The 24,227-nt window shown below is 36.6% G+C and overlaps 2 protein-coding genes and 1 pseudogene across 2 annotated transcripts; 1 reads left to right on the forward strand and 2 right to left on the reverse strand.

Moving 5' to 3' along the window:
• Positions 1–212: 212 nt before the first annotated feature.
• LOC140826683 (eukaryotic translation initiation factor 3 subunit B-like) lies at positions 213–4,062 on the reverse strand. The gene is given in 12 exon segments (XM_073189190.1): positions 213–779; positions 967–1,075; positions 1,214–1,743; positions 1,838–2,036; positions 2,168–2,286; positions 2,362–2,445; positions 2,516–2,644; positions 2,882–2,938; positions 2,940–3,011; positions 3,136–3,282; positions 3,479–3,716; positions 3,822–4,062. Coding segments are annotated over 12 exon segments (2,139 nt in total). The 5' UTR covers positions 3,944–4,062; the 3' UTR covers positions 213–446.
• A 1,353-nt stretch (positions 4,063–5,415) lies between these two features.
• LOC140826687 (protoheme IX farnesyltransferase, mitochondrial) lies at positions 5,416–24,023 on the reverse strand. Its single transcript, XM_073189192.1, has 8 exons — positions 23,983–24,023; positions 10,279–10,662; positions 9,242–9,371; positions 8,315–8,452; positions 8,076–8,209; positions 7,141–7,266; positions 6,221–6,324; positions 5,416–5,982 (listed from the first exon to the last, which is right to left on the reverse strand). Exons 2-8 carry the CDS (start codon positions 10,587–10,589, stop codon positions 5,639–5,641), a joined length of 1,287 nt encoding a protein of 428 aa, XP_073045293.1. The 5' UTR covers positions 10,590–10,662; positions 23,983–24,023; the 3' UTR covers positions 5,416–5,638.
• LOC140826685 (serine/threonine-protein kinase BSK2-like) overlaps positions 13,743–24,227 on the forward strand; it is a 31,657-nt pseudogene continuing 21,172 nt past the window's right edge.

The raw sequence follows: 24,227 nt of genomic DNA on the forward strand, positions 1-24,227 counted from the left end.
CCAATAGGGAATAATTTCCATGGGAATCGGTCTTCCAATCACGCGTCTTCAATTAAGCAAATATTCAGTCCATAGAAAAGCTGAACAATGTCTTTACCATTCATTCAGCCAAAATTTTGGGGCATTTTTCCCTGTCTGGATTGCAGAAGTCATTCGTGATACCCATTCAAGAACGAGGTATTTTTTCTATGAAACTACGAACAGGAAAGAGAGATTCAAAGAATGCTACTTAGAGATAGCATGTAAAGAGGTTCGTATTATTTTCCTCAAAAAAAGTAGATGCAATAATGCATTTGACAAACTACAGAAAATGTTTTCAAGTCCGCATGATACAGAGCCAAAAATTTAATCTGAATAATAATGGAAATAAAATGGCTACACAAGCCCACCTTCATATATGTAAGTACCACTTGAGAGCCATGGTGTCGACAAAGCTCGGAATAGACCTAGTCGAAGGAAATTACCTCCTCCGAAACATCCAATAACTCTTCAACTTCGATTTCTTTGGCCTCATATTCCTCCTCTTCATCACTGGCTTCACCATCTCGCAGCTCCTGCCGAGAGAGTTTCTCTTCTTCGTGGAATCGCCTCCATTCACTGACCCACCGATCCCACTCTTCTTTCAACATTCTTCTCTTCTCTCGATCCTGCTCGCTCAGTAGCAAAGAAACATCTTGATCCTCCGCTTCATACTTCTTGCTGTATTTTTTCAAGTTCTTGGCAATCTCTTCTTCCTTCTCAGGGCTCAAAACAGATGGGGGCCTTGGGCGCCATAAAAACTGCAATAAATCTAAAAGGTTACCAAAGTGTCCAGTTGCAAATGGCGTCTCATAGAAGAAAGCTCAATGGAAGGTACCCATTAATTGATATTTACTGTCTATTTTAGATATAACTATTATGGCAGGGTATATGTCCGTAAACAAGAAACTTGTTTCAACAATATACAAAAAGAGGAAGGGAACTAACTTGGAAGAAATGATCCTTGAGTATTTTATATAGCAACTTTCCATTGAAGGACCAGACATTGAATCCATTTTCCATCTCGTGAACAGATGTAACCGCTGTCATCACATATCTACACAGAAGGAAACAACCGACGTCCCATAAATTCATTTAGCATACACGAAACCCATTAGACTCCACGACAAAATAACAAAAGATACTGTTCCGCGAGAGGTAACGTAAATGTTTGACAATCATCTCAACTGGTTACCTTCCTGTTGGGTCCCATTCAACATCTGTCGCCATGAAATGCTCATTGGTTCCCATGGTTTCAAGTTCATCAACATTGTAAAACTCCAATTGCCCATTAAAACCTTTCAATCCTGCCAATATAATGAAGCGACCAGCTGGTGACCAGTAGAGAGCATTTGCCTGTTTCCCCTTCAGTGTAATGAGCTTCGTCACACGGCCAGTGTTACCACTGCGCATTGAGTAGAAACTAACATCTGGCCTTGGATTATCACCATGGATAACTGCAAATCTGTGGCCCTTTGGCTCCCAAGCAAATGCAATGATCTTATCACTCTTGTTTTCTAGCTCCAGTACCTCAATTGGTATGTCTCGTTCTTTGATTCTGAAAAGCTCAAAGCCAGTATATGTGCTTTTTTTGGTTTTTGTGTACCGATCAACTATAACAGCAAGGTAATCACCATTGCTTTGCCAGTACATTTTACAATCACTGACACTAAAGAGATTCTTCTGTCTCAACTCATCTTTGCTTGGGATTTGCACGAGACTCACCTATTATTGTTTAGTACCAAAGAAAAACATAAACGGACAATAACCTCGACAAAGTAATAAAACAAACATCTAGCATATACATTTGAGGGCTTACCCTTGCAGGCTGATTTCCTCCTCCAAGTTCAGGAACAAAAAGAGCAAGAATGGCATCCGTGGGTGACCAACTGATGTCCATAACACTATCAACCTTCATAGATTTCTTGTCGACGAGACTAAAGGTCTGAGTTTCATATACAGAAACTACATTTTTCCCTATCCTGGCAAAGTACTTGTCATCTTTTCCACCACCCCACCTGGAAAGTAAAGAATATAAAAATTGAGACATTATCCATATGGGAGAGAATGTATTCTCTACGTAGGATTGCCAAAAGTCTATAAACAGGGATAGAATGCAACAGGGGAAAAAGCATCTTGCTAAAATTACCTGAAAACTGGCCAAGATACACTACCGACACCTCCACCAATTGCAAATTCATCTGCACTCCCTTCAAAACCTCGCATGACTTTTCCAGTTCTCACATCAAAAATGTTTATAACAACCCTCTGTAGAGGAAATAATCTGAGTCATGCCACCAAATGAGTAAACTAAGTCCAAAACAAAATAGCAGGACATTATACATGAGTATCACGGGGGTTGCTTGGTTCATGGCTGCTGTATGTCACCAAAAATTTCTCTCCAGGAGAAAAATCAATCAGTTTTACCTGCAATTCAAACAATTAAAGCTGAACTGCTATATAAATATATAATCTCCTCTGCAGAATAAATGCCCACCTGGGGATGAGCATATCGCATTAGTCGGTTAAAGGTGGTATCACCACCCCAAACAGCAACACCCTGCCTATGTACTGTGACCAGGTATGTCCCCAATGGAGACCACTGCACGAAACTTTCTGTCCAATACTGCAATGAGAGGAGATCATAAATAAATGGAAACAAAAAGAGAAAACCATTCTCCAAAGAAAAACTAGTCATATTGTTTCATGAATTTTGTATTACAATTTCCGTGTGGGAAAAAATGCAGTCATGCAGAGAGAAATTACAAATTGGCAGTTAAGAATGGCATTCAAATTGATCTTTTCTTTTTAAACATGGCATTCGCGTTCTTGAACACAAACAGAAATATGAAAAACCACCGACGGTTTTCTTGTAAACAAGCTCAGGTTTCGACTGTCTGGCATCATTCCATAAAACTTCAGGTGTCTGAGCCAGCACGAATCACAAACTGATCCCTCGCCTTCTCATCCGTCAGCCATTTTTGCAGATTTTCCTGCAAGAAAACATGTCATTCACACAAGAACACATTTTGTCCTTTAATTTTTTAAGATATCTTTTCAGGCATTCTTTTTTAAAAAAACAAAGGTGAAAGAGCGCGTAGAAGAGCAGAAGCCAACCCCTGGTGTGTAAGGCTTAGTTTCAGGAGGTGCCCACTCCTCCGGAACCTTCATAAATTTATCGATATCATCAAACATGCTGACAGCAAATATGTGGGCTTTGTCTAACTTGTACCCATGCGTATTCACTTTAGCTAATTCAGCTTCCTACAAAGCACAAACATGTTCAAGGAAATTAAAATTACCCATGGCAGCATAAAGATAAACAATTCTATCGATTTCATAAAATGAAAATCCTCTAACAGATATACTTCAAGCTTAATAAGAAACATACAAGTGTAACAGCATGAATGGATTTTTTTTACAAAAAAAAAATATCACTCGAAGACATGATTAAGCATACCTCTGGAGTATTGTATTCTATGAAACAATATCCTAAGGTTTTCTGAGTGTCAGGATCAGTGGGCATCCAAAGACCATCTTCTTTAATAACCCCAATCTGACTGTAGATTTTGCGCACGACACCTTCCAATTTCTCGAATTTCTCCCTAGGCACCACAGGTAAATTATCCACCACAATTATGTTCCCAAAACCCTCCTCGAACTTCAAAGACACCCCCTCCTTCAAATCTTCATCATCGCTGTAAATCGTCGCACAAAAAAAACTTAAAACATCCTAACAACATATGCCCGCCCGCAAAATAAAATAATAAAGCAATAAAAAATCATGTCATGAATTAATTTACCTGATAATTCCTAAATCATCGCCAGGAGGGAGGCGGACGGAGTCCAGATTGACGGAAGACAAATCGATTCCGAGCCGGTCAGCGGTGGCGTGAATGTCTTCCATGGACATAACATCCGCCATGGTTGATGTAGCCGTCTGTACAAGTATTAGAACGAGTTAGAAGGTGAGATACGAAGTGAGAGATTTTTTAGGGTTAGGGTTTTTCTGATATGCGAGTTTGGTTTTTAAATAAAAAAAATTTAAAGCAACAATTTTTAATTTTGTGATAGTTTTGTGACTTTTGTCGGTCATGTGTCATTTTGACATCAAATTTTGTGAAATTGAATCCGACTTAATCAAACAATCCAAATTTTCAATTTGCCTGTTATTCTCGTCGATGCTAAAAAAACTAAAAATAAGTAAATTAACTGAAAAAGAATTTAAAAAATTATATGAATATTCAATTAAGCCATCAAACATCGACTTCAACACATTTTATTTACAAAAGATCACAAATAAAGACAAATGATTAACTAATGGACCAGAGAAAATAAATTAAAGAAACCAAAAACTACTTGCACATAGATATAAAATAACATGAACGATGTTGAAGTATCATATTAGTCCGAAAGGTTTGTAGTCGATGAGTTTTGTCATTTTTTCCCTTGAATTTCTTTATTTTAGTTGTCTTTCAAACTTCAAACTGATTGTTCTAATCATAATCCAACACTTTTCCTCGATTATCTATCTATTCTATTTTATTAAAAATTCAGCTTAGAATAGAAATTATTTTGGTGTTATTAAAAGTTCAGCTTAGCATAGAAACTATTTTGGTGTGATTGAAACAACAATGTTGATCACATGTAATTAAAACAGTAACCTCCTCCACTTCCATTATCCCACGTCCCCATCTCTTTCCCCACTTTCTGTACTTGACCATTTTTTTTTGGGAATAAAATCAGTTTAATAATTTTCTAATCATTTCCCAAAAAAAAAATATAGATTAAAAATGGATTCTTGAATCGATGTATCACCGATTACTTGGCCTCAAATGGCATTATCAATTTCATTGGTATTGAAAAAACATTAATGATTCTGCGGCAAAAAATGATGTACTATTTTCATGTCTTCATGTTTGATAGAGAGATACACTTGTTTTTTTATCGGTCATCCCTACTTTTTTTTCTTCACAGAAAAATTCGTGCTAGTTCCAACAAAAAAAACATTGTCCATTTATTATATTCACTTACAAATTCAAGATTCAATTCTTTATTTATCATCATAAGATTATATTTAATATTTATTTTATGGATATAAAAGATAATATTACTAAAATATATATCTTATTAATTTTATAAAATATCGCAAATAAAACAAAAGATCTGAAAACATAAATTTATTACATATATATATATATATATATATATATATATATATATATATATATATATAACATTTCGTATTAATTTATTAATTTATACACAACTAGTATAAATTGAAAAATCTTCAATCCCGGTGGACTCAGGAAAAATACGCATTTACTTCTTTTTGGAAATTAAAGTTTCAGTAATTTGGAACAAAAAAAACAGCACGAATTATTACTACCAAACAAGTATAATTAGAGCTATTAATTATCAAAATCTTCCATGGTTGGTTTTAGTATGTCAACATCGTCCATACTACTGTTGATGCAACACAGAACCTCTTTATTGTGACTCGAAATACAACAAAAAAGAAAAGAAAAAAAAAAGAAAGAAAAGAAACTATTAAATATTCAATGCACGGAGAGTGTTTTCAATTTCAGTTTTTATTCAACAATCTCAAGGAACAATTTAATCAGCTGCTAGAATATGAAGGAGCTGGCAAGAAAGGGAATGGAGCAATAGAGGCATAAGATACAGGTGGCCGTGCTTGCTTGTCGACTAGAGCTCGTTTCCTCTTTTGTTCAGAGGTAGCTAGTTCAGTCACCTCCATACCCATCTCTGTCACGGACTGCTCATTGCCAGAAAGTCGATGAAGTAGAAGTCCGCCCATAAATACAGGGAGATAGAGAAGGCTAGCACGGAACATTTTCCGAGCATTTTTTGTCGTACGATTTAGATAGAATGATGCAGCAGTAGAAGTAATAGCTAGAGCGAGCAGCGTCGATTCCACACAGAACCAACCAGATGTGATACCCCCTGCAAAATTAGAAGGTTGCAGATCACAGACACTAGCATGAGATACAAATTAGAGTCCAGACGAGAGATGTTTCAAGAATGAAGGATCCTAAACAGATATTAACTAGTTTTTTCTTCTTATTCTTGTCTTTTAAACAATTCAAAGAGACTATTGCGTAAATATCTACATATATTGCTAACCACGAGAAAGAAAAAACTAGATAATTGCAAAAAAAAAAAGCTGATCCATCATATTCACCGATATAAGATAGGTAGCCCAATGGAAGTAGATAGAGACAGTTCCTCAAAGCAACCAAGGCTGTCCTACGACCAGAAGCATCTGCAAGAGAAAACATCCTAAACCTAATAATAGAAACAAAAGAGACGAGGTTAGAGGACGAAAGAAGTTATTGTTTTTGGTGCAGTAATGATTACCAAAAGAAACTTTAGTTCATGTGAATTCTTGAGACCAATGTCGAGGGTGAAATGCATTGCATAACCATCTTATTTGAAAATGAAGATAGAGCAGGATGCCATTCAATATAAAAAAACTAATCACAACATTTTCAAAATCTATAAGCTTTTGTAAAATGGTTACATTTGGCTTAGCTAAACACCAATGACGTTACCCCCTGTATGGCCACCCATGTCATACGATGATCCAAATGTAATGACTTAATTGTTTTTAATTTAAAAGTTTTAAGTTAACTTGTTTTTGATATGGTAATATACACTAGAAACTACAACAGACATCACAACTAAAGCCAATGTTCGATTTTCATAAGACATAAATTGGTGCAATTGTTGGGACGCTTTTTTGGAGTTCAAAAGTTGACCCTATTGATCTGTGTGGCCACCTATATGATACAAAAATCAAAGCATGATGTTTGAAATGCTGCATCATTCCAAATATTTAAATTGCATCATCATCAGTGGCTATATGTCTTAATACAACGGTAGACGCTCAAGTCTACACAACTAAATATCTATATTTTAAAGTGACTGGCGCCTAGTACACAAGCTTTTACAAAGCTAATTTATCTTATGACATATGGCACCCACACTAAAAGAATTGCACAACAGCTCAAGCGCTCAGATGTTGCAAAACATTTAGCATCAAAAGCCAGTATTCTATAAGTTATTGTGAAAGGACACATCAACAAATGCTTGGTTACATACCCTCCATCTGCATAATCTTGACGGCATAAGTATGCGAGGGCCATAAAATGTGGTATTTGCCAAAAATAGAGAGCAGCTGGAAGCAACATTCCATTTAAGGAAACCTCGCCAGAAGCCGCAGCCCACCTTGTAAGAGAAAAATTGTCATCAGATACTTCATGCAGATACCTTAAATTGATCTATCAACAAATGTTCATTCTTTACTAAGCCCACAGACTCAGGCTACCTTTCTATTAGCAATCACTAAAACCATAAATGAAAGCAGCCTAGCTAGACAAACCAACAAAAAGGTTTTTAGTTTTGAAAATAACAATTTTAATATAAGTGCTCAACACTTCGAAGGGAAAAGAAAAATACAAGGACCTAAATTTGCTGAGCAAGGAACGCAAATCTCATCAGCGTCACCCTACGCATGTACAAGATCCTCAAGATAACATTTTTTGTAATATCGACGTGACATATATGTTCAACCCAAATAAGCAAACAAATCAATAAATGGACTCTTAGAAAACTCTTAAGCAAAGGTGCAAAATTTGAACCAAAGTTTACCCGTCTTCATTTGCCTTTTTTATGCCTCATACGGTAAAATTCTCTTAAGCATAAAATTCCATGAGTAATGAGATTTAAAAACCATTTATAATGCTTGCATCATTTATATCCAGAAGAAAAAGAGGGCATTAATAAATGTATGGTAAGAACCTAAAACATATGACCTATTCTACACTAACAGTTTTTCATGCATCATATATTCATATCAAAGGAATGTGAGATAAAATTTACAATTCAGACATGACAAAATACCACCTTCAAACTGGAATCGACCACTACTGCCATAACACACATTACAAAGAGAGTGACCTATGACTCAGGCAAATGGAAAAATATAATGTTATAATAGAAGTGGTGTACGGTACCCTATAAAAGAAGAACATTACCCAAGGAGAGGTGGGATTGCACCAACAACAGCCCCAACCCAAGTATTCACTGGATGTATCTGCTTCAGTGGAGTGTAGACGAATGCATAAAGAAAAAGATTAGATGCCGCAAGACCAGCTGCCAGCATATTAGCCTGCAAACACCTTGTCGTAGATATTGCTACATCAATCCCTTTACCAATTAAATTTTACGATAGTTAGAATGAGTAACTAAAACAAGTTGGTGAGATCATATCCACCTGGCAAGCCAGCAATGCTGTGCCAGTTACACCGACAGAAGCTGCCCAAGTGACAGCATGAGGCATCGTGATGCGGCCCGATGGTAGTGGCCTAAATCTCGTCCTATTCATCTTAGCATCATTATTTACCTCAAATATCTAAGGCCACAAAAATGAAAAACATGTCAGTAAAAAGAGGTAAAAAGGAACTAAAAATACTAACTATACAAATTGATGCGCAAATATTTCAGTGTGTCAGCTTATCGATTCCAACATTCCATGCTTTACAAGAAAAGTCTATCAAAGAATGAAAAATATGTAACATATTAACAAATATGTATGCAGGTGAAAGGTGTGCGTTCAATGCAAGACAAATTCATGTTTAAAAAGCATATAAATGTGAGAATGTTCTTTAAAAAAAATCCCTTGAATATAATGATTTTATTTTTTTGTCCACCGATGAATTGTCTTTTAATACAAAATATATTTTGTTTTGCATTATTCACTTTCTTTGTGTTTTTGCTTTACACTTGCACTACTCTTTCCTCACCATTGGATTGGATTGCCCACACGGTGCCACATATAAACTGAAACAAGAGATGATATTTCTAGTTGAATCGGACAATACAGTTCAAAGTTTTTTTTAATCCAATAAATTTCGGTACATTCTCTTTCCTTATTACCACCAAGACTTTATATTTTTCTCATTTTTATGACCTTAATTGAAGAAAAATAAAAAAGAAAGGTGTCGCCATACTCCTACGGAACATGATCAATGTTTACTCAGATCCTCTTTTTAGTCACAACAGTGTCACCTAGTCCGATGAATAATTTTTCATGAAATAAGAAAATGCACTCACAATACCCAAGATAGTGATTAATGGCATATATGTAACAGCAAAGGTGATCCAAGATCGTAAATAGAGATAGAAAGAGACGACGAGGGACCTGATTTAAGGAGTTGGCCGAGGCTGCCACCATCATTGTGCCAACACATGTGCAGCAAAGGCCAAGGTAGTCAATGGAAGTCCCACTCCCGAGGATATAACCAGTGCCAGAAGTAGCAACAACTAGCATGCTAAAAATAAAAAAATTTAAGAGTTACATCAATTGAACCCAGCCTTGCATGAATCCATTGACAATAGTAAGAAATTTATACCAATCCTCGCTACAAAAAGGAAATAAAGGATAAAACTCATCAGATCGTATTCATCAAGCAATGAGAACTCCATATTCACTTAATAGGCTTGAAACAGAAAAATTGCTATTTCCTGCCTTCCATCGTGTTTGGTGTGCGCTCAACTGGAGCTTACAAGTACGTTATAAAAAAATCATCAATATGTGGTCGTGGCAAGTTGATCTCAGGTGAATTCATCTCACGGCACAAATTGGTACAAGTTCATGAAATCCATGGCCATATCATATGAGAGCCAGATGAATATGATACGAGTCAAACCATAATGATTCAATTTATGACAAGTATGCTTGAACATTGAAGATGTGCTACACCCAACTGGAAATATTGAATGTCAGTGTTGAAATTTATATTTATCACTCTGTTCCCTTTCAATTAAAAAACAACGAGTAGAGATTCCACAACTAAATAGATGACGGCGAAAGAGTTTTAAACCCCAACATGAACTTAACTGCAGGATCAGGATTCAGGCCCAACTTATATGCCTAAAACCAGCTAATGTTAAATAAAATTAGCTACAGCTTCACAGGCATCTTAGCAACTTGTTAACTTCCTAAATGCACTAGAAATGCAAGGTTTTTGCTGTAGCGGAACAAAGTATACTTTAATTTAGCAATTCGGATTGGATGTTTCCATACATCAATTCAATTCAAATTTTGTCCAGCCTCCAACTGATCACAAAAATCGTTAAAATAACAGAAAATTCCATCAGTAAAATCGAGTTTCAATGAAACGATCAATATAAAAAAAATTATCAAACAAGAAGTGGAAGGAGGGGGGGTGTTCTAACCTGAGACGCGCTTTGGAGAGCTCCCAATAACACCGTCCGTAACGCTTGCTTAAATCTGCCATTTCCTTAGCCTTCAGAATCGACGCAGCCGCCAAAGAAGACAAGTCAAACGCGTTGGCTGAAGTGACCTGTGACCCGAAAGACTGAACCGCAGATCCAGATTGGATCCAATTCACTGGATCGGTGGATTCAGGAGCGGTGGAAAAATAGCGCACCATAAGCCCATGGTGATAGGATTCAGAAGAAGGGCCGAGGAAAAGTTGAGCAGAAGGGCGGAGGATGGCGAGTTTGGATGAGTAACTCCGCCACATGGCAGCGCGTTGGGATCCAAGGTTATAAAATTTCCTGGGCGCTAGTCGGACATTAGACCAAAGACTAGCACGTCTAGCCGTATCAACATGTTAAGATGAAATTTGGTGTGTTAAATCAGGTCAACAAATCGCATTTCTTGTTGGACTTTGGCTTAAAGCCTATAAAAAATTATTTTTCATTTTTTAATTGGACTTTTAATTTTAAAAAAAACCCGAAAAAAATATTTAATTAATCCTAGGGATGCCTAGGCTAGCCTACTAGCACTTTTTCGTACGGCCGCCTAGGTCGAATTTTAGAACACCGGGCATATTAGTTAGCATATAACTCCTAACACGTCTTGCTATCCCCAATTGGATTAGTTAATCAGCCAGGTGCATAAAATATTTTCGAACCCTTTTCACACAAAAGGCTATCATCAAATGCTAACGCATAAGGTACTCAAAAAATCTTGTCCATGTACCAAAATCAGATATCTGAAATATAGGATGCCATCAACACCTCAAAAGACTTCAAAATATAAAAACAAATGAAATCCGGGATTCTAGTCCGATGAAATGAACCCCAAAGACTAAAGTCGAAAACTACATAATACGATGCTCGATAATCATATTGAGATCAACACAATTTGCAGATAAAGGGCCTTCTCACACATTGAAGCAGAGGCCTAAAATCCCCGGTGATAAATCTTCAATGACAGAAACTCGAGATGAACCCCCAATAGAAATGAACACCAAATATTAAAGTCGAAAACTTCATAATATGATGCGCCAAAATCGTATTATGATCAACATAATCTGCAGATAACGGACCTTTTCATACACAGACGCAAAGGCCTAACAAACAAAAAAAAGGCAATCAATCTTACGTCAAGTCAAAACTTCGGACAGGAAACAACAAATTTCATCACGAAGCCATCAACTATAGCAGAACGAAATTAAAGTCAAATAGTAGTCAAAACGAGACAAAATAAAAACCAATAACCATCGATTATTAACAAAGAAAGATAGCGTACATACCTCCATTGAAATGATTATTAAGCAACAACACGAATTAAACAAATGAAGAAATCAACAAACAATATAGAGATTTCGGAGAAAAATAACTGCTCGATTAAATGGGAAAATGCCGACATTTTCGGTTAGATTCCGATGTAGTAAAATGGGAAAGTTCGTTCGCGATTGTCACGAGCGATGCACGTGCCTTGTCCGACGGACGGTTTAAATTATTCTTAACTCTTTGGGCTGTCACAGGCCCGTTAAATAGAATTCGAACTAAATTGTTGGGCCGTTCATGTCTCACGTCTACTCACCAGTCTCCCTTCTTTTGTCCGACGTGTCTGTAAATAAAATAACTCTCAATTAAACCCATGTCATTTCTTATTTAATTTCATTTGACCTTTTTTTTAATAGCTATAGAATTTGTAGCCACTATCTTTTGATGGACACGGGTAAACTCTCAAATCCATGATCATTTGTTAAATGATCTCTTATTCCACTGACTCGGACATCTTCTCAAATATGTCTATTCTTATATGCATTATTGGGACAATGGCCTGAGAATACAGTTTTGTTGTAATTAATGGTTCTTAAATACTATTATACTAGATATGAGGCTCATTCTAGACAAGTATTTTATTAGTTAAAAAGACTTTAAATATGTGTTTGACCAAAATTTTTGTAAAATGTTTTTTTAATTTTTTTTAATAAAAATTATTTTCAAAATATATTTTTTAATGTATAATAGAGTTTTTTTTTTTTTTAAACAGAAAATCATATTCTTCGGGTAAAAAATTGTTTTTATCCAATATTTTTCCAAACACATATTTATTCATAAAAAAATATTTTTTAAGTATTTGACCAAATGGTGTGTGAGATGTTGTCATCTTATTCCAAGTGAAGACCAAAGTGTGGCATTATCAATTAGGATCTTGATCTTTTTCAATATTTTGGAATAACTCAATCATTATATTATAATAGTTATAGTTATTAAAATAGTTAAACCATCTAAAGTATTTTTCTTAAATGATATAATCTCATAAACGAATATGTCATTCAAAAAATAAAATAAAACTTACATAATTCCTCCTTGTATTGTTTATGTTATTATATATGTATGTACATATATAGATTCAAAATTCCAAAAATAAAAATTTAGATTTTAATCCTGTTTTGATCAAAATTTTCATATGCAAAATTTCTTCTTTTTACATGTGATTTGACCTTTGTTTTTAAATATGACAAAAATTTGTATGAGACGGTTTCACGGATCGTATTTTGTGAGACGAATATCTTATTTTGGTCATCCATGAAAAATATTACTTTTTATGATAAGAGTATTACTTTTTATTTTGAATATTGATAGGATTGATCCGTCTCACAGATAAAGATTTGTGAGACTATCTGACAAGAGACATACTATTTGAATAGATATTTGAAGTTTATTTTGATATAAACATTAAAAGTAAATAAACCATGGGGAAAAAAGCATTCAATTTTTATATATCAAACTATCTAAACTTTTTTTTTTGCGCCGTACTTTATACACACAAAAAGGCACACAAGCTTTACACACAAACGCAGAGAAACGCACACAGTTGCTGCAGGTGTGAAAAACGGAACTGCTCGGTTGGATGCACACAACCACCAAAGCATTTTACAGTTTTTACTGCAAAATCAGTACCTCTTCTTCTCTCTTCACATGCCAATCATCCTCTTATCATGTCAAATCCCACTCCCACTCTTTCTAATAATCGATCCCTCTCTCATAAACAGGTAAAGTTGCGTCCACATTGATTTCCCGTGAACAAATTGTTCTAGCCTTGTTTCTTGACACCTTTCAAGGTTTTTAGTTCGAAGATAGAAGATTTAGTGGAACTTCCTTACATTGATACCCAAAGATTGAAATTTTAGCTTTGTTTCTTGAAACCCAACATGTTTTTTGGCTCATAGGTAAAGGTAGAGAGGTATTCTCTTGATTTGATTGGGCAATATCAAGTTTTTGTCCTTGTTTCTTGAAAGCTGAAACCAACTGTCAAGGTTTTTAGCTCGTAGGTAAGCATAAAGTAGTGTACTTATTTAAGTGCTAAATACACGGAGTGAGTGTGGAAGTGTGAATGTGAGCAAACTACACGGAGTGAGTGTGGAAGTGTGAATGTGAGCAAACTAGAGATGGGCTGTTTGTAGTCCAAAACCGCTAACGTTCAATCACCTGACCAGGAATCTTCTCAGCCTGATGCTAAACCAGATCCGGGTATTTCAATCTTTCTTCTTTGTTCTTACTTAACCTTTTGGTGAGCTTTTGAGCATATTGGCTTGTGTACTTTTAACTCATTATGGGTGCGACGTTTATCGATTCTCATTGTTTCTTAATCTTCTTAATTTTTTTTTTGTTAGTTTCCGAGATTATAAGAATGTGATTTATGAATGATTGAGCTTATGTGCTCGTTTATCTGTGACTGGTGATATATATTTTCTCTCTCTCCCTCTGTTATCTGCGCACTTGAAATGTCCTTTGGATGGTGTGAATCAAGATATCAAGTAGGTGCGAATGTATCTTGGTGCCATATTGGCTACCATTCCAGTTCCTTTGCGATGTCTTGGAAAGATCCAGATCATCCATTTTCTTTAGCTAATTAAAATTATTATAATTCTACATAAAACTTTCCATGTACGGTAATACCATTCTATTACCATAGTACCACATATTTTCAGCTGATATCGTGGCCATTCAAGTCGTTCAGTGTTCAGGTCATTCCTGAGTCCTTTTATCGAAACAGTGCCCAGCCCATCCCCCCTCTATGTTTTTTTGAGTTTTGGCCGGAAACATTGTCGATGTCATACATTTTATAGCATGCGTTTTACCTTTCACGGACTACTTTCGTGTCCCTCATAATTTCCCCTGGGAATATCGTGTCTGGATACAATTTGCGTTTTGTTTAGAATTCAGTTTTAAATATGTGTTGCACTTTATTTATTCACCCTTTTGTCACTTGGTTTTTTTTATGTGTGTTGAGCAAATAAAAATCGGGTTGTTGAGCTGTGGTAGTGTCACATTGGGATATGATTATTTCAGATAGAATTATACTTTAATATGTTAACACACGCTTAGGAAACGATATTTTATTAAATAATAAAAACTAATAGTTACAAAAGGCGGACAATATTTTAACACACACTTGTACAAGCAGAATGTTTTGTATCATTGTTAAACATTGAACATTCTGCATTTTCCATATTCAAGGGTAAAACAACTAAAAATTTCTGAGACATTTTATATGTTGATTGATTACTGCCCAGAAAACGGGGGCCAATTGGATCAGGATCAAATACCTGCTTTCAACGAATTTGCACTTTCAGAACTGCGAGCTGCAACGAATGGCTTCAGCAGTGAGTTGATAGTTTCAGAGAGTGGAGAGAGAGCTCCTAATGTTGTGTATAGAGGGAAACTTCGAAATAACAGGCTTGTTGCCATCAAACGATTCTCAAAGCAATCATGGCCTGATCCGCAACAGTTTGTGGTCAGTTTTCTATATGTTCGGTGATACAAGTGTCAACATATTTTCATTTACTTACCATTCAATTGTAGTGCATATGTGAGCTGGACCAATGTGCTAGTAGTGTTCTTTTACTTGATTTTTGCTGTAGTAAAATTACAATCACTCCTGGTGATATTGTTCCATCTGTCACTTTATTTGTTTAACTGTCGAAAGGAGTAGTTTTACAGTTAATTAGTTCTGATTTAGTATAACAATTTACGCATTAATATTTGCATTTTGAAGAGTGTTCCATAAAATCCTTTAATTTTACGGCAGATTTTTGTCATATCTCTCGTTTAACACCTATAAAGTTTTTTGGATATGCTATCTAACATATATTGAATACGTTGCAACTTATTTTGCTAGGATATATTGTATCATCAATTTGAAATTGTTTGTCATTGTCAATCAACTGTAAATGACTGAGCGTGAGATGTCATTTCGAAGAATTACTATGCTATCCCATGACGGTTTTTCACAAGAAAATGTCTAATTTTGAAAAACTGCTAAGCTCATTACAACATCATCGATGACATTCATTCACAGGCAGAAGCTGCTGGAGTTGGCAAGGTCAGACACAAGAGAATGGTGAACTTAATTGGATGCTGCGCTGAAGGAGATGAACGCCTGTTAATTGCTGAATATATGCCAAATGATACGCTATCTAAGCATCTGTTTCATTGTAGGATTTTTTTTATTTTTATTTTTTTCTCTTCACTTCAGTGATTCTGAAATCATTTGACATATGTCTTAGGCTGAATATCTTTTGGCCCTCCCTTTCGACTTGTTCACATATAAAGCATAACTAAGCTTCTGATTTTCCGCCATTTCATCGGGTGTGTTTCTTCACATTTTGCTGCAGGGGATAAACAACCTCTCCAGTGGGAAATGCGTGTGAGAATCGCATACAACATTGCAGAAGCCCTTGACCACTGCAATGCCGAAGACCGGAAAATATATCACGACTTAAATGCTTACAGAGTTCTTTTTGATGAGGTAATCGAGTTATAACATAAGTTGCCCGAACAACCATTAATCTTGTACTCGCAGAAACTGAACATTACTAGTCAATTAGTCTACCAGTTTGCTTGTGCTCGTATTTTCAGTGTGACCTAAAAAATGAACTGCCTTTCTACATTGGACCATCAACCATGTCCCAGATATATGGTCACTATAAAATGGTTATGCTTTTCATTAGTGTAGAAACAGTCTTACTGTAATCCTCTAATGTAGAAACTGGCTTACTGTAACCCTCTGTAACCTGAACAAGATGCGTCATAAGATTTTTGCTGGTGTAAATGGCAATTGACAGTTAAAATGGATCATTTGGTTTTGATTACACGGGTTCATATTGCAGGATGGAGACCCTAGGTTATCTAGTTTCGGCTTGATGAAAAACAGTAGGGATGGGAAGAGCTATAGCACCAATTTAGCTTACACACCCCCGGAGTTTTTACGTACAGGTATATTCATGTTTTCCCTGTAGCTCCTTCATATAATGTTACCGTTGAAATTTGCTCGAGTACCATTCTAATATATGAGAATGGTGATTCAGGGCTTGTCTCTATTTTCTTGTTCGAGCTTGAAAATATTTGTGAACTGCTCCTTCTTACTCCAGCATAGATGCATCAAATGAACGAAAAATGTAGTGCCTTATACAGCTATGGTGGGCATGTTGAAACTTGAAAGATGTTTTCTTGATGGACAATAACTAGGATACCATATGCCATACATAAAAAAGGAGATTCACGATGGAACGGCTCACTGGATAAGTTATCGGAAATAAAAATGACAGGCAGAGCACATTAGCTAAAATTTTATCAATCTTCTGAACTCCACAATTTTATTTCCTCCTCGTTATATGCATTAAATTATCAAAGTGAATCTTCTGCGCATGAAAATAGACCAAGCAATGAAGCCTTAACTTAAAATTCTATGATAGCTACCTTGCTGAACAAGAGATTATAACTCGAGACACTTTAGTGTGCGGTTATTTCTTCCATAGTTCCAAGAGATTCAAGTATAATGACAATCTCAAAGATGGTTTACATTGAGTGATGTACCATGCTTGGTTAACTGCACTATCTAATAATTTGGTATGACTTGACTTTTTTATTTTTTATTTTTTATTTTATTTTTTATCTTAACCTTTTCAGGCAGGGTGATTCCAGAGAGCGTGATCTACAGTTATGGAACTGTGCTTCTGGACCTTTTGAGTGGGAAGCATATTCCACCCAGCCATGTACAGTACTTTTATCACTCGTATTCATTTATGTTTTCCTGGTTTTTGTTTTTGTTTTTTCAGCATTATACCCTTTTAGGTTTCAGTTTCACTTTTTTAACTAATTACTCTCAAATACTTGAGCAGCATCTTACAATAATTAATTATAACGCACATACTAGATACTAATGGCATAGTTGATAGTAAGTTTTGAGTTGATCAACCTCAGTACCATATAGCTGACCTTTCAAAAGTGTTCGCTGATTTCTTCTCAGATGGCATCGTTAATGGTTTGACGAACGAAACGTACATTTGTCTCATCCCTAAGAGACAAGAAGCAACGAAGCTAAAAGATTTTCGACCAATTAGCCTAGTTACTAGCTTGTACAAAATACTGGCTAAGGTATTGACGAGAAGATTGACAAAAATTTTATCCAAAACAGTCTCGGAAAATCAATGTGCATTCATTCGAGGTAGACAGATAATTGACTGTTGTCTTATTGCTAATGAGGTGGTGGAAGAGTATAGAAGAAAAAAGAAAAAAGGGTGGGTTTTGAAGATCGACTTGGAAAAGGCTTATGACAATGTGGATTGGAGGTTTTTAGACTTCGTACTCGAGAAGAAGGGCTTCGGGGATAAGTGGAGGAAGTGGATGAAGGGTTGTGTCAGTAACGTTTCTTACTCGGTTTTCATTAATGGCAGACCAAGGGGTAGGTTCAAGGGACAAAGGGGCCTTAGACAAGGCGATCCACTATCACCATTTCTGTTCAATTTAGTGATAGATGGGCTGGGGAGATTGATGGATAAGACAAGGACGGGTAATGATGTTAGAGGGCTCGTGGTGGGGAGAGACAAAAAGGAAGTTTCGCACATTCAATTTGCAGATGACACACTCTTCTTAGTTCAAACTGACAGGCACATGCTTGCGGTTGTCGATCTTATCAAACTATTCTGCTCTAAATCCGGACTTAAAATCAACTTAGAAAAGAGTTTTTTGCTTGGAATCAATCGTTTGGATGAAGAGATTGACAGTTTAGCATCAGCCATTGGTTGCAAGAAAGAAAATTGGCCAATAAAATACCTCGGCTTACCGTTGGGTGGGAATCCAACGAAGCTGGAGTTTTGGGCTCCGGTGATTTCCAAGATGTCAACCAAACTAGCAAGTTGGAAAAAAGCCTATTTATCAAGAGGAGGCCGACTGACTTTGATCAAATCAGTCCTTAGTTCACTGCCTACTTACTTCATGTCAATTTTCAAGGTCCCAAACAAAGTGGCAAAACAATTGGAAGCATTGATGAGGAATTTCCTATGGGATGGAGCCGATGGAGATTCGCAGTACCATGTTGTCAATTGGAATCAGGTGTGTAAACCGTTAGACAAGGGGGGATTAGGATTGGGCAGTATTCGACTGAGGAACCTGGCACTGTTAGGGAAATGGTGGTGGAGAGGCGCTGTGGAAAACAACTCTCTTTGGAAAACAGTAGTCGGTAGCATTTACGGATTTCACAGTAATGGCTGGGACTTAAGGGTCGCAAGGAACACGACCTTTAAAAGCCCTTGGAAGTTTATCTCTCGGTCCTACTCGACTTGTCAAACACTGATTAGTACGGTGCTCAAGGGGGGGAATCTCATTAGGTTCTGGGAGGATAGGTGGGTGGGTTTATTGTCCTTCAAAGTTGTTTATCCTCACATTTATTCATTATCTACTGTCAGAGACAAACCTATCTCTCAGTTCTTCACGGTGTCCAGTACTCTAGGTAATTCGGTCATATCATGGGATATTAGGTTCAGGAGAGGGTTGAATGATGTCGAGTTGGGTGAGTTCACTGATCTTTTAGGGGTTTTAGAGTCAGTATCTTTGAGTGTGGGTTCGGGGGATGTCAGGGTTTGGTTAGGAGATTCATCTGGTGTTTTCTCTGTCAGTTCTTTATACTCATCATTTTTTCAGAGTACTACACACCCCTTCTTTCCCTACTATTACAACATTTGGAAAGTTCCTATCCCACAAAAAGTTAAGGTATTCTCCTGGATAGTAGCTTTGGGAAAACTGCAAACTTGTGACAGCATACAGAGGAGACGGACGGATCATGTTTTGAACCCACATTGGTGCTACTTATGCAAGAAACACGAGGAAGATCAGGATCATATTTTGCTTCACTGTTCATTCACAACGAGTGTCTGGAACAAGGTAATGCAACATTTGGGTTTCGAGTGGACATTTCCAGAATCGTCAAGAGATATGTTCATTTTGGATAATGAATTTCTCACAGGAAAGGGATTCAAAGACTTCTGGTACATAATCGTTCACTGTGTTTTTTGGTCGATTTGGTTGGAGCGCAACAACAGATTATTCAGTGACAAAGAAGAATCAAGAGATGACGTTTGGGAGAAGATAAGATTCAGGGTGGCGACGTGGACGATTTGCGTACCAAAGTTTCGGACATACCTATTATCTGATTTGATTAGGGATTGGTGTTATATTTTTTGTTGAACAAGTTACATTTACGGGTTGTTTTCGAATTCGTGGATGGCTCATCCACTCGTATTGTAATCTTTTAACATTATTAATCTAATATATATTAGTTTCTGATCAAAAAAAAAAGAATGAAAAACACTTTTAATTCAGTAATTATTATGAGGAATGCAGAAGGATGTGATAGTCACATGAAATTTGCTGCATTAAAATGATTGTTGACCTCATTAGTCAATGATGTCATATATCCAAGATGACTTGTGTATTTTCTTAGTCTTTTAATTGTTGAGTTTCTTAATGTTGAGCCTGTTCCTCAGGCTTTGGACCTGATTAGAGGAAAAAATGTTTTATTGGTGATGGACTCGTCCTTGGAGGGTCAATATGCTAACGACGATGCTACCGCACTAGTCGAACTTGCCTCAAAGTGCCTTCAGTATGAGGCTAGGGATAGGCCTAGTATCAAGTTTCTTCTTACTGCTGTAGCACCCCTTCAAAAGCAGAATGAGGTAACACTTCAATCTAGCAGATTTTCTTTTGTTATACGCACTTACCCATGATCACATAGATTTTGGAAAACCAACTGCTCCTGCTCTATTAGCTCAATATTTTGAATTAATTTGCAAACATGATGTTATTTACCATTGTAGGTCGCATCGCATGTGCTTATGGGTCTGACAAAAACCCCTGTGGTTCTGCCCACCATGCTATCTCCTCTTGGAAAGGCTTGTGCAAGAATGGACCTTACTGCCGTACAGGACATCTTGCTTAAGACAGGTTACAAAGATGATGAAGGTGCCGATAATGAGGTTAGCTATTTTCTTGTAATCTTTGAACATAGAATCAGAAACCATCTCAAGTTTGTTGGATATTCTAAGTATTACTCCAAATTCTTTTGTGCTTGAAGTATGTATTGAAAGTCAATGTTGCTTGTTTAGAACGTGTTACAATCTGAACTTTGATGCGTAATCTATGTTGTATGAAGTTATTCTACTTTTACCATTTGCAATTCATATTTATGTAATGTTTGCTCACTGAAATCATCTTGTAATTGGTGAAGCTCTCATTCCAAGAGTGGACACAACAAGTTAAAGACATGCTAAATACAAAGAAATTTGGGGATATTGCATTCCGAGACAAGGATTTCAAGAATGCGATTGACTACTACTCCAAGGTATAGTGTTCTTGTTTGCTCAAGATTGATATTCTACCATCGTATGGGTCGAGCATGTAATACCTTGTCCTACATCAAATCCTGGGATATATGTTAATGGCTTTCTAGTGCTACCAGTAGAACTTCTACAACAACTTGGATCAATAATTTCCATAAAGTGAGTGTGGATACGAAGTAAGTGGTTAGTAGAATCTGTATACAATCTTGCTTGTTTGAGCTTGTTTGGGGTGTGACAGGGCAGTTTCGCTGTTCATGTTCCTGCAAAGTCGAGGTTCATTCAGTAATTAGAGACTGTCCATTTACTCAAAATTCTGCATACCACCATTTTTTGGAAACATATCACACGTATCTTCTTATATGTAATGTTTCTCACCTCTTCTTTCCTAAACCGAATCCAATTATTTTGCTTCATGTAGCTTGTATCGTTGATGACTGTCCCATCTGGCACGGTATTCGTGAGGCGAGCTCTCTCTTATCTGATGATCGGCCAACCGGAACTTGCTTTGAGAGACGCCATGCAGGCTCAGGTTTGCTCGCCCGAATGGCCAACGGCCTTCTATATGCAGGCTCTTGCTCTTTCCAAGCTCGGAATGGAGAAGGACGCACAAGATATGATCAATGACGGAGCAGCATTTGAAGCCAAGAAACAAAACAGTTGGCGACACTAGATTACGCGGGCTTGTCTTCTGTTGAAAATCAAGTGTTTTATCGTGTTATGGGGCGGTGAAATTTGGTCATGAGACGTTTGATATGTGTTGTAGTTCAAATAGATTCAAGTAATGGGATGTTTAAGTACTTCAGTAAGGCTACATTCTGGGCTGGTATTGTTGTGTTTTGTTCAAGAAATGTGTATCTGCCCTATCTTCCTAGTTTTACTGTTGTGGAAGAAATAATTATGCAAGTTATTCACACATAAATTGAAATTTTTTCACTTACATAAATATATATAAATTTGTAATATTCATTTGTTTATATTTAATAAAGTAGATATTCGTATAGGAAATATCGAATCGCAACGGTTAGATCAATGCCGAGTTTGTCCTTAAAGTTTAAACAAAAATGTTAAAGAAACAAACTAGTTTTAAAAAACAATTTATTTTAATTTTAAGTTGAATACTAGTTCTGCACACAGCCCGATTTCTGGATCCCAACGCGCCGCCATGTGGCGGAGTTACTCATCCAAACTCGCCATCCTCCGCCCTTCTGCTCAACTTTTCCTCGGCCCTTCTTCTGAATCCTACCACCATGGGCTTATGGTGCGCTATTTTTCCACCGCTCCTGAATCCACCGATCCAGTGAATTGGATCCAATTTGGATCAGCGGTTCAGTCTTTCGGGTCACAGGTCACTTCAGCCAACGCGTTTGACTTGTCTTCTTTGGCGGCTGCGTCGATTCTGAAGGCTAAGGAAATGGCGGGTTTAAGCAAGCGTTACGGACGGTGTTATTGGGAGCTCTCCAAATCGAATCGCAACGGTTAGATAAATGTCGAGTTTGTCCTTAAAGTTTAAACAAAAATGTTAAAGAAACAAACTAGTTTTAAAAAACAATTTATTTTAATTTTAAGTTGAATACTAGTTCTGCACACAGCCCGATTTCTGGATCCCAACGCGCCGCCATGTGACGGAGTTACTCATCCAGAATACTTGTCTAGAATGAGCCTCATATCTAGTATATTAGTATTTAAGAACCATTAATTATAACAAAACTGTATTCTCAGGGCATTGTCCCAATAATGCATATAAAAATAGACATCTTTGAGAAGATGTCCGAGTCAGTGAAATAAGAGATCGCATAACAAATGATCAGGAATTTGAGAGTTTACCCGTGTCCATCAAAAGATAGTGGCTACAAATTCTATAGCTATTAAAAAAAAGGTCAAATGAAATTAAATAAGAAATGACATGGGTTTAGATGGGAGTTATTTTATTTACAAACACGTCGGACAAAAGAAGGGAGACGGGTGAGTAGACGTGAGACAGGAACGGCCCAACAATTTAGTTCGAATTCTATTTAACGGGCCTGTGACAGCCCAAAGAGTTAAGAATAATTTTAACCGTCCTTCGGACCAGGCACGTGCATCGCTCGTGACAATCGCGAACGAACTTTCCCATTTTACTACATCGGAATCTAACCGAAAATGTCGGCATTTCCCCATTTAATCGAGCAGGTATTTTTCTCCGAAATCTCTATATTGTTTGTTGATTTCTTCATTTGTTTAATTCGTGTTGTTGCTTAATAATCATTTCAATTGAGGTATGTACGCTATCTTTCTTTGTTTTGAATCGATGGTTATTGGTTTTTGTTTTGTCTCGTTTTGACTACTATTTGACTTTAATTTCGTTCTGCTATAGTTGATGGCTTCGTGATGAAATTTGTTGTTTCCTGTCCGAAGTTTTGACTTGACGTAAGATTGATTGCCCCTTTTTTGTTTGAAGATCTTAGGGGGTTTTATTATCTTTTTTCTTCGTGGAGTTCGTCTCGAGTTTCTGTCTTTGAAAATTTATCACCGGGGATTTTAGGCCTTTGCGTCTGTGTTAATGAAAAGGCCATTTATCTGCAGATTATGTTGATCATAATATGATTTTGGCGCATCATATTATGAAATTTTTGACTTTAATATTTGATGTTCATTTCTATTGGGGGGTTCATCTCGAGTTTCTGTCTTTGAAGATTTATCACCCACTACAAAAAAAAAAATTAGCGACGGATTTTCCGTCGCTAAAATCGTCGCTAATTTCAAAAAGCGACGGTTTTAACGACGGTATAGCTTTCCGTAACCGAACCCTGCGTCGCCTTCTAAAACGACGGTTCTTCACTTCCGTCGCTAAATTAATCGAATGTTTTTTAAAAAAACCGCCGCTTAATAAGCGACCGTGTTTTTCGACAAACACCTACAGATCTGTACCGAATATGTTTCATATAAGTCATAAAAAACATCTACGCAAAAATTAAAATTATGAATTAAATTTTCTGTAAGAAAAAAGCTTTAAAACCTGATTTGGGCGAAAAAATGCAGCTTCACGTAATGTTGGAAGATCGCAACAACGAACAAACCTACGAAATAAATACAAAAAAATGTTAGTGCAAATTAAAAAAATCGAACTTCTAAAAAATTGACATAGTATAGCTATTACCAGAAAGATAGGTGAAAATCGTGGAAGGAAATGTTCGCGAAGCATGGTATATATAGAAGCTTAGCGACGGTTTTCTTCAAAACCGTCGCTATATAGCGACAGTT

This window comes from Primulina eburnea, chromosome 3 (genome assembly GCF_022965805.1).
Source record: "Primulina eburnea isolate SZY01 chromosome 3, ASM2296580v1, whole genome shotgun sequence".
Taxonomy (NCBI): Eukaryota; Viridiplantae; Streptophyta; class Magnoliopsida; order Lamiales; family Gesneriaceae; genus Primulina; species Primulina eburnea.

Coding starts and splice junctions, on each gene's coding strand:
- LOC140826687 (XM_073189192.1), bottom strand. CDS start 10,589: ATGTGGCGGAGTTACTCATCCAAACTCGCCATCCTCCGCCCTTCTGCT. Junction 9,372..10,278: donor CTCTCCAAAGCGCGTCTCAG/GTTAGAACACCC, acceptor TTTTATTTTTAG/CATGCTAGTTGTTGCTACTT. Junction 7,267..8,075: donor GCAATCCCACCTCTCCTTGG/GTAATGTTCTTC, acceptor TTCTCTTACAAG/GTGGGCTGCGGCTTCTGGCG.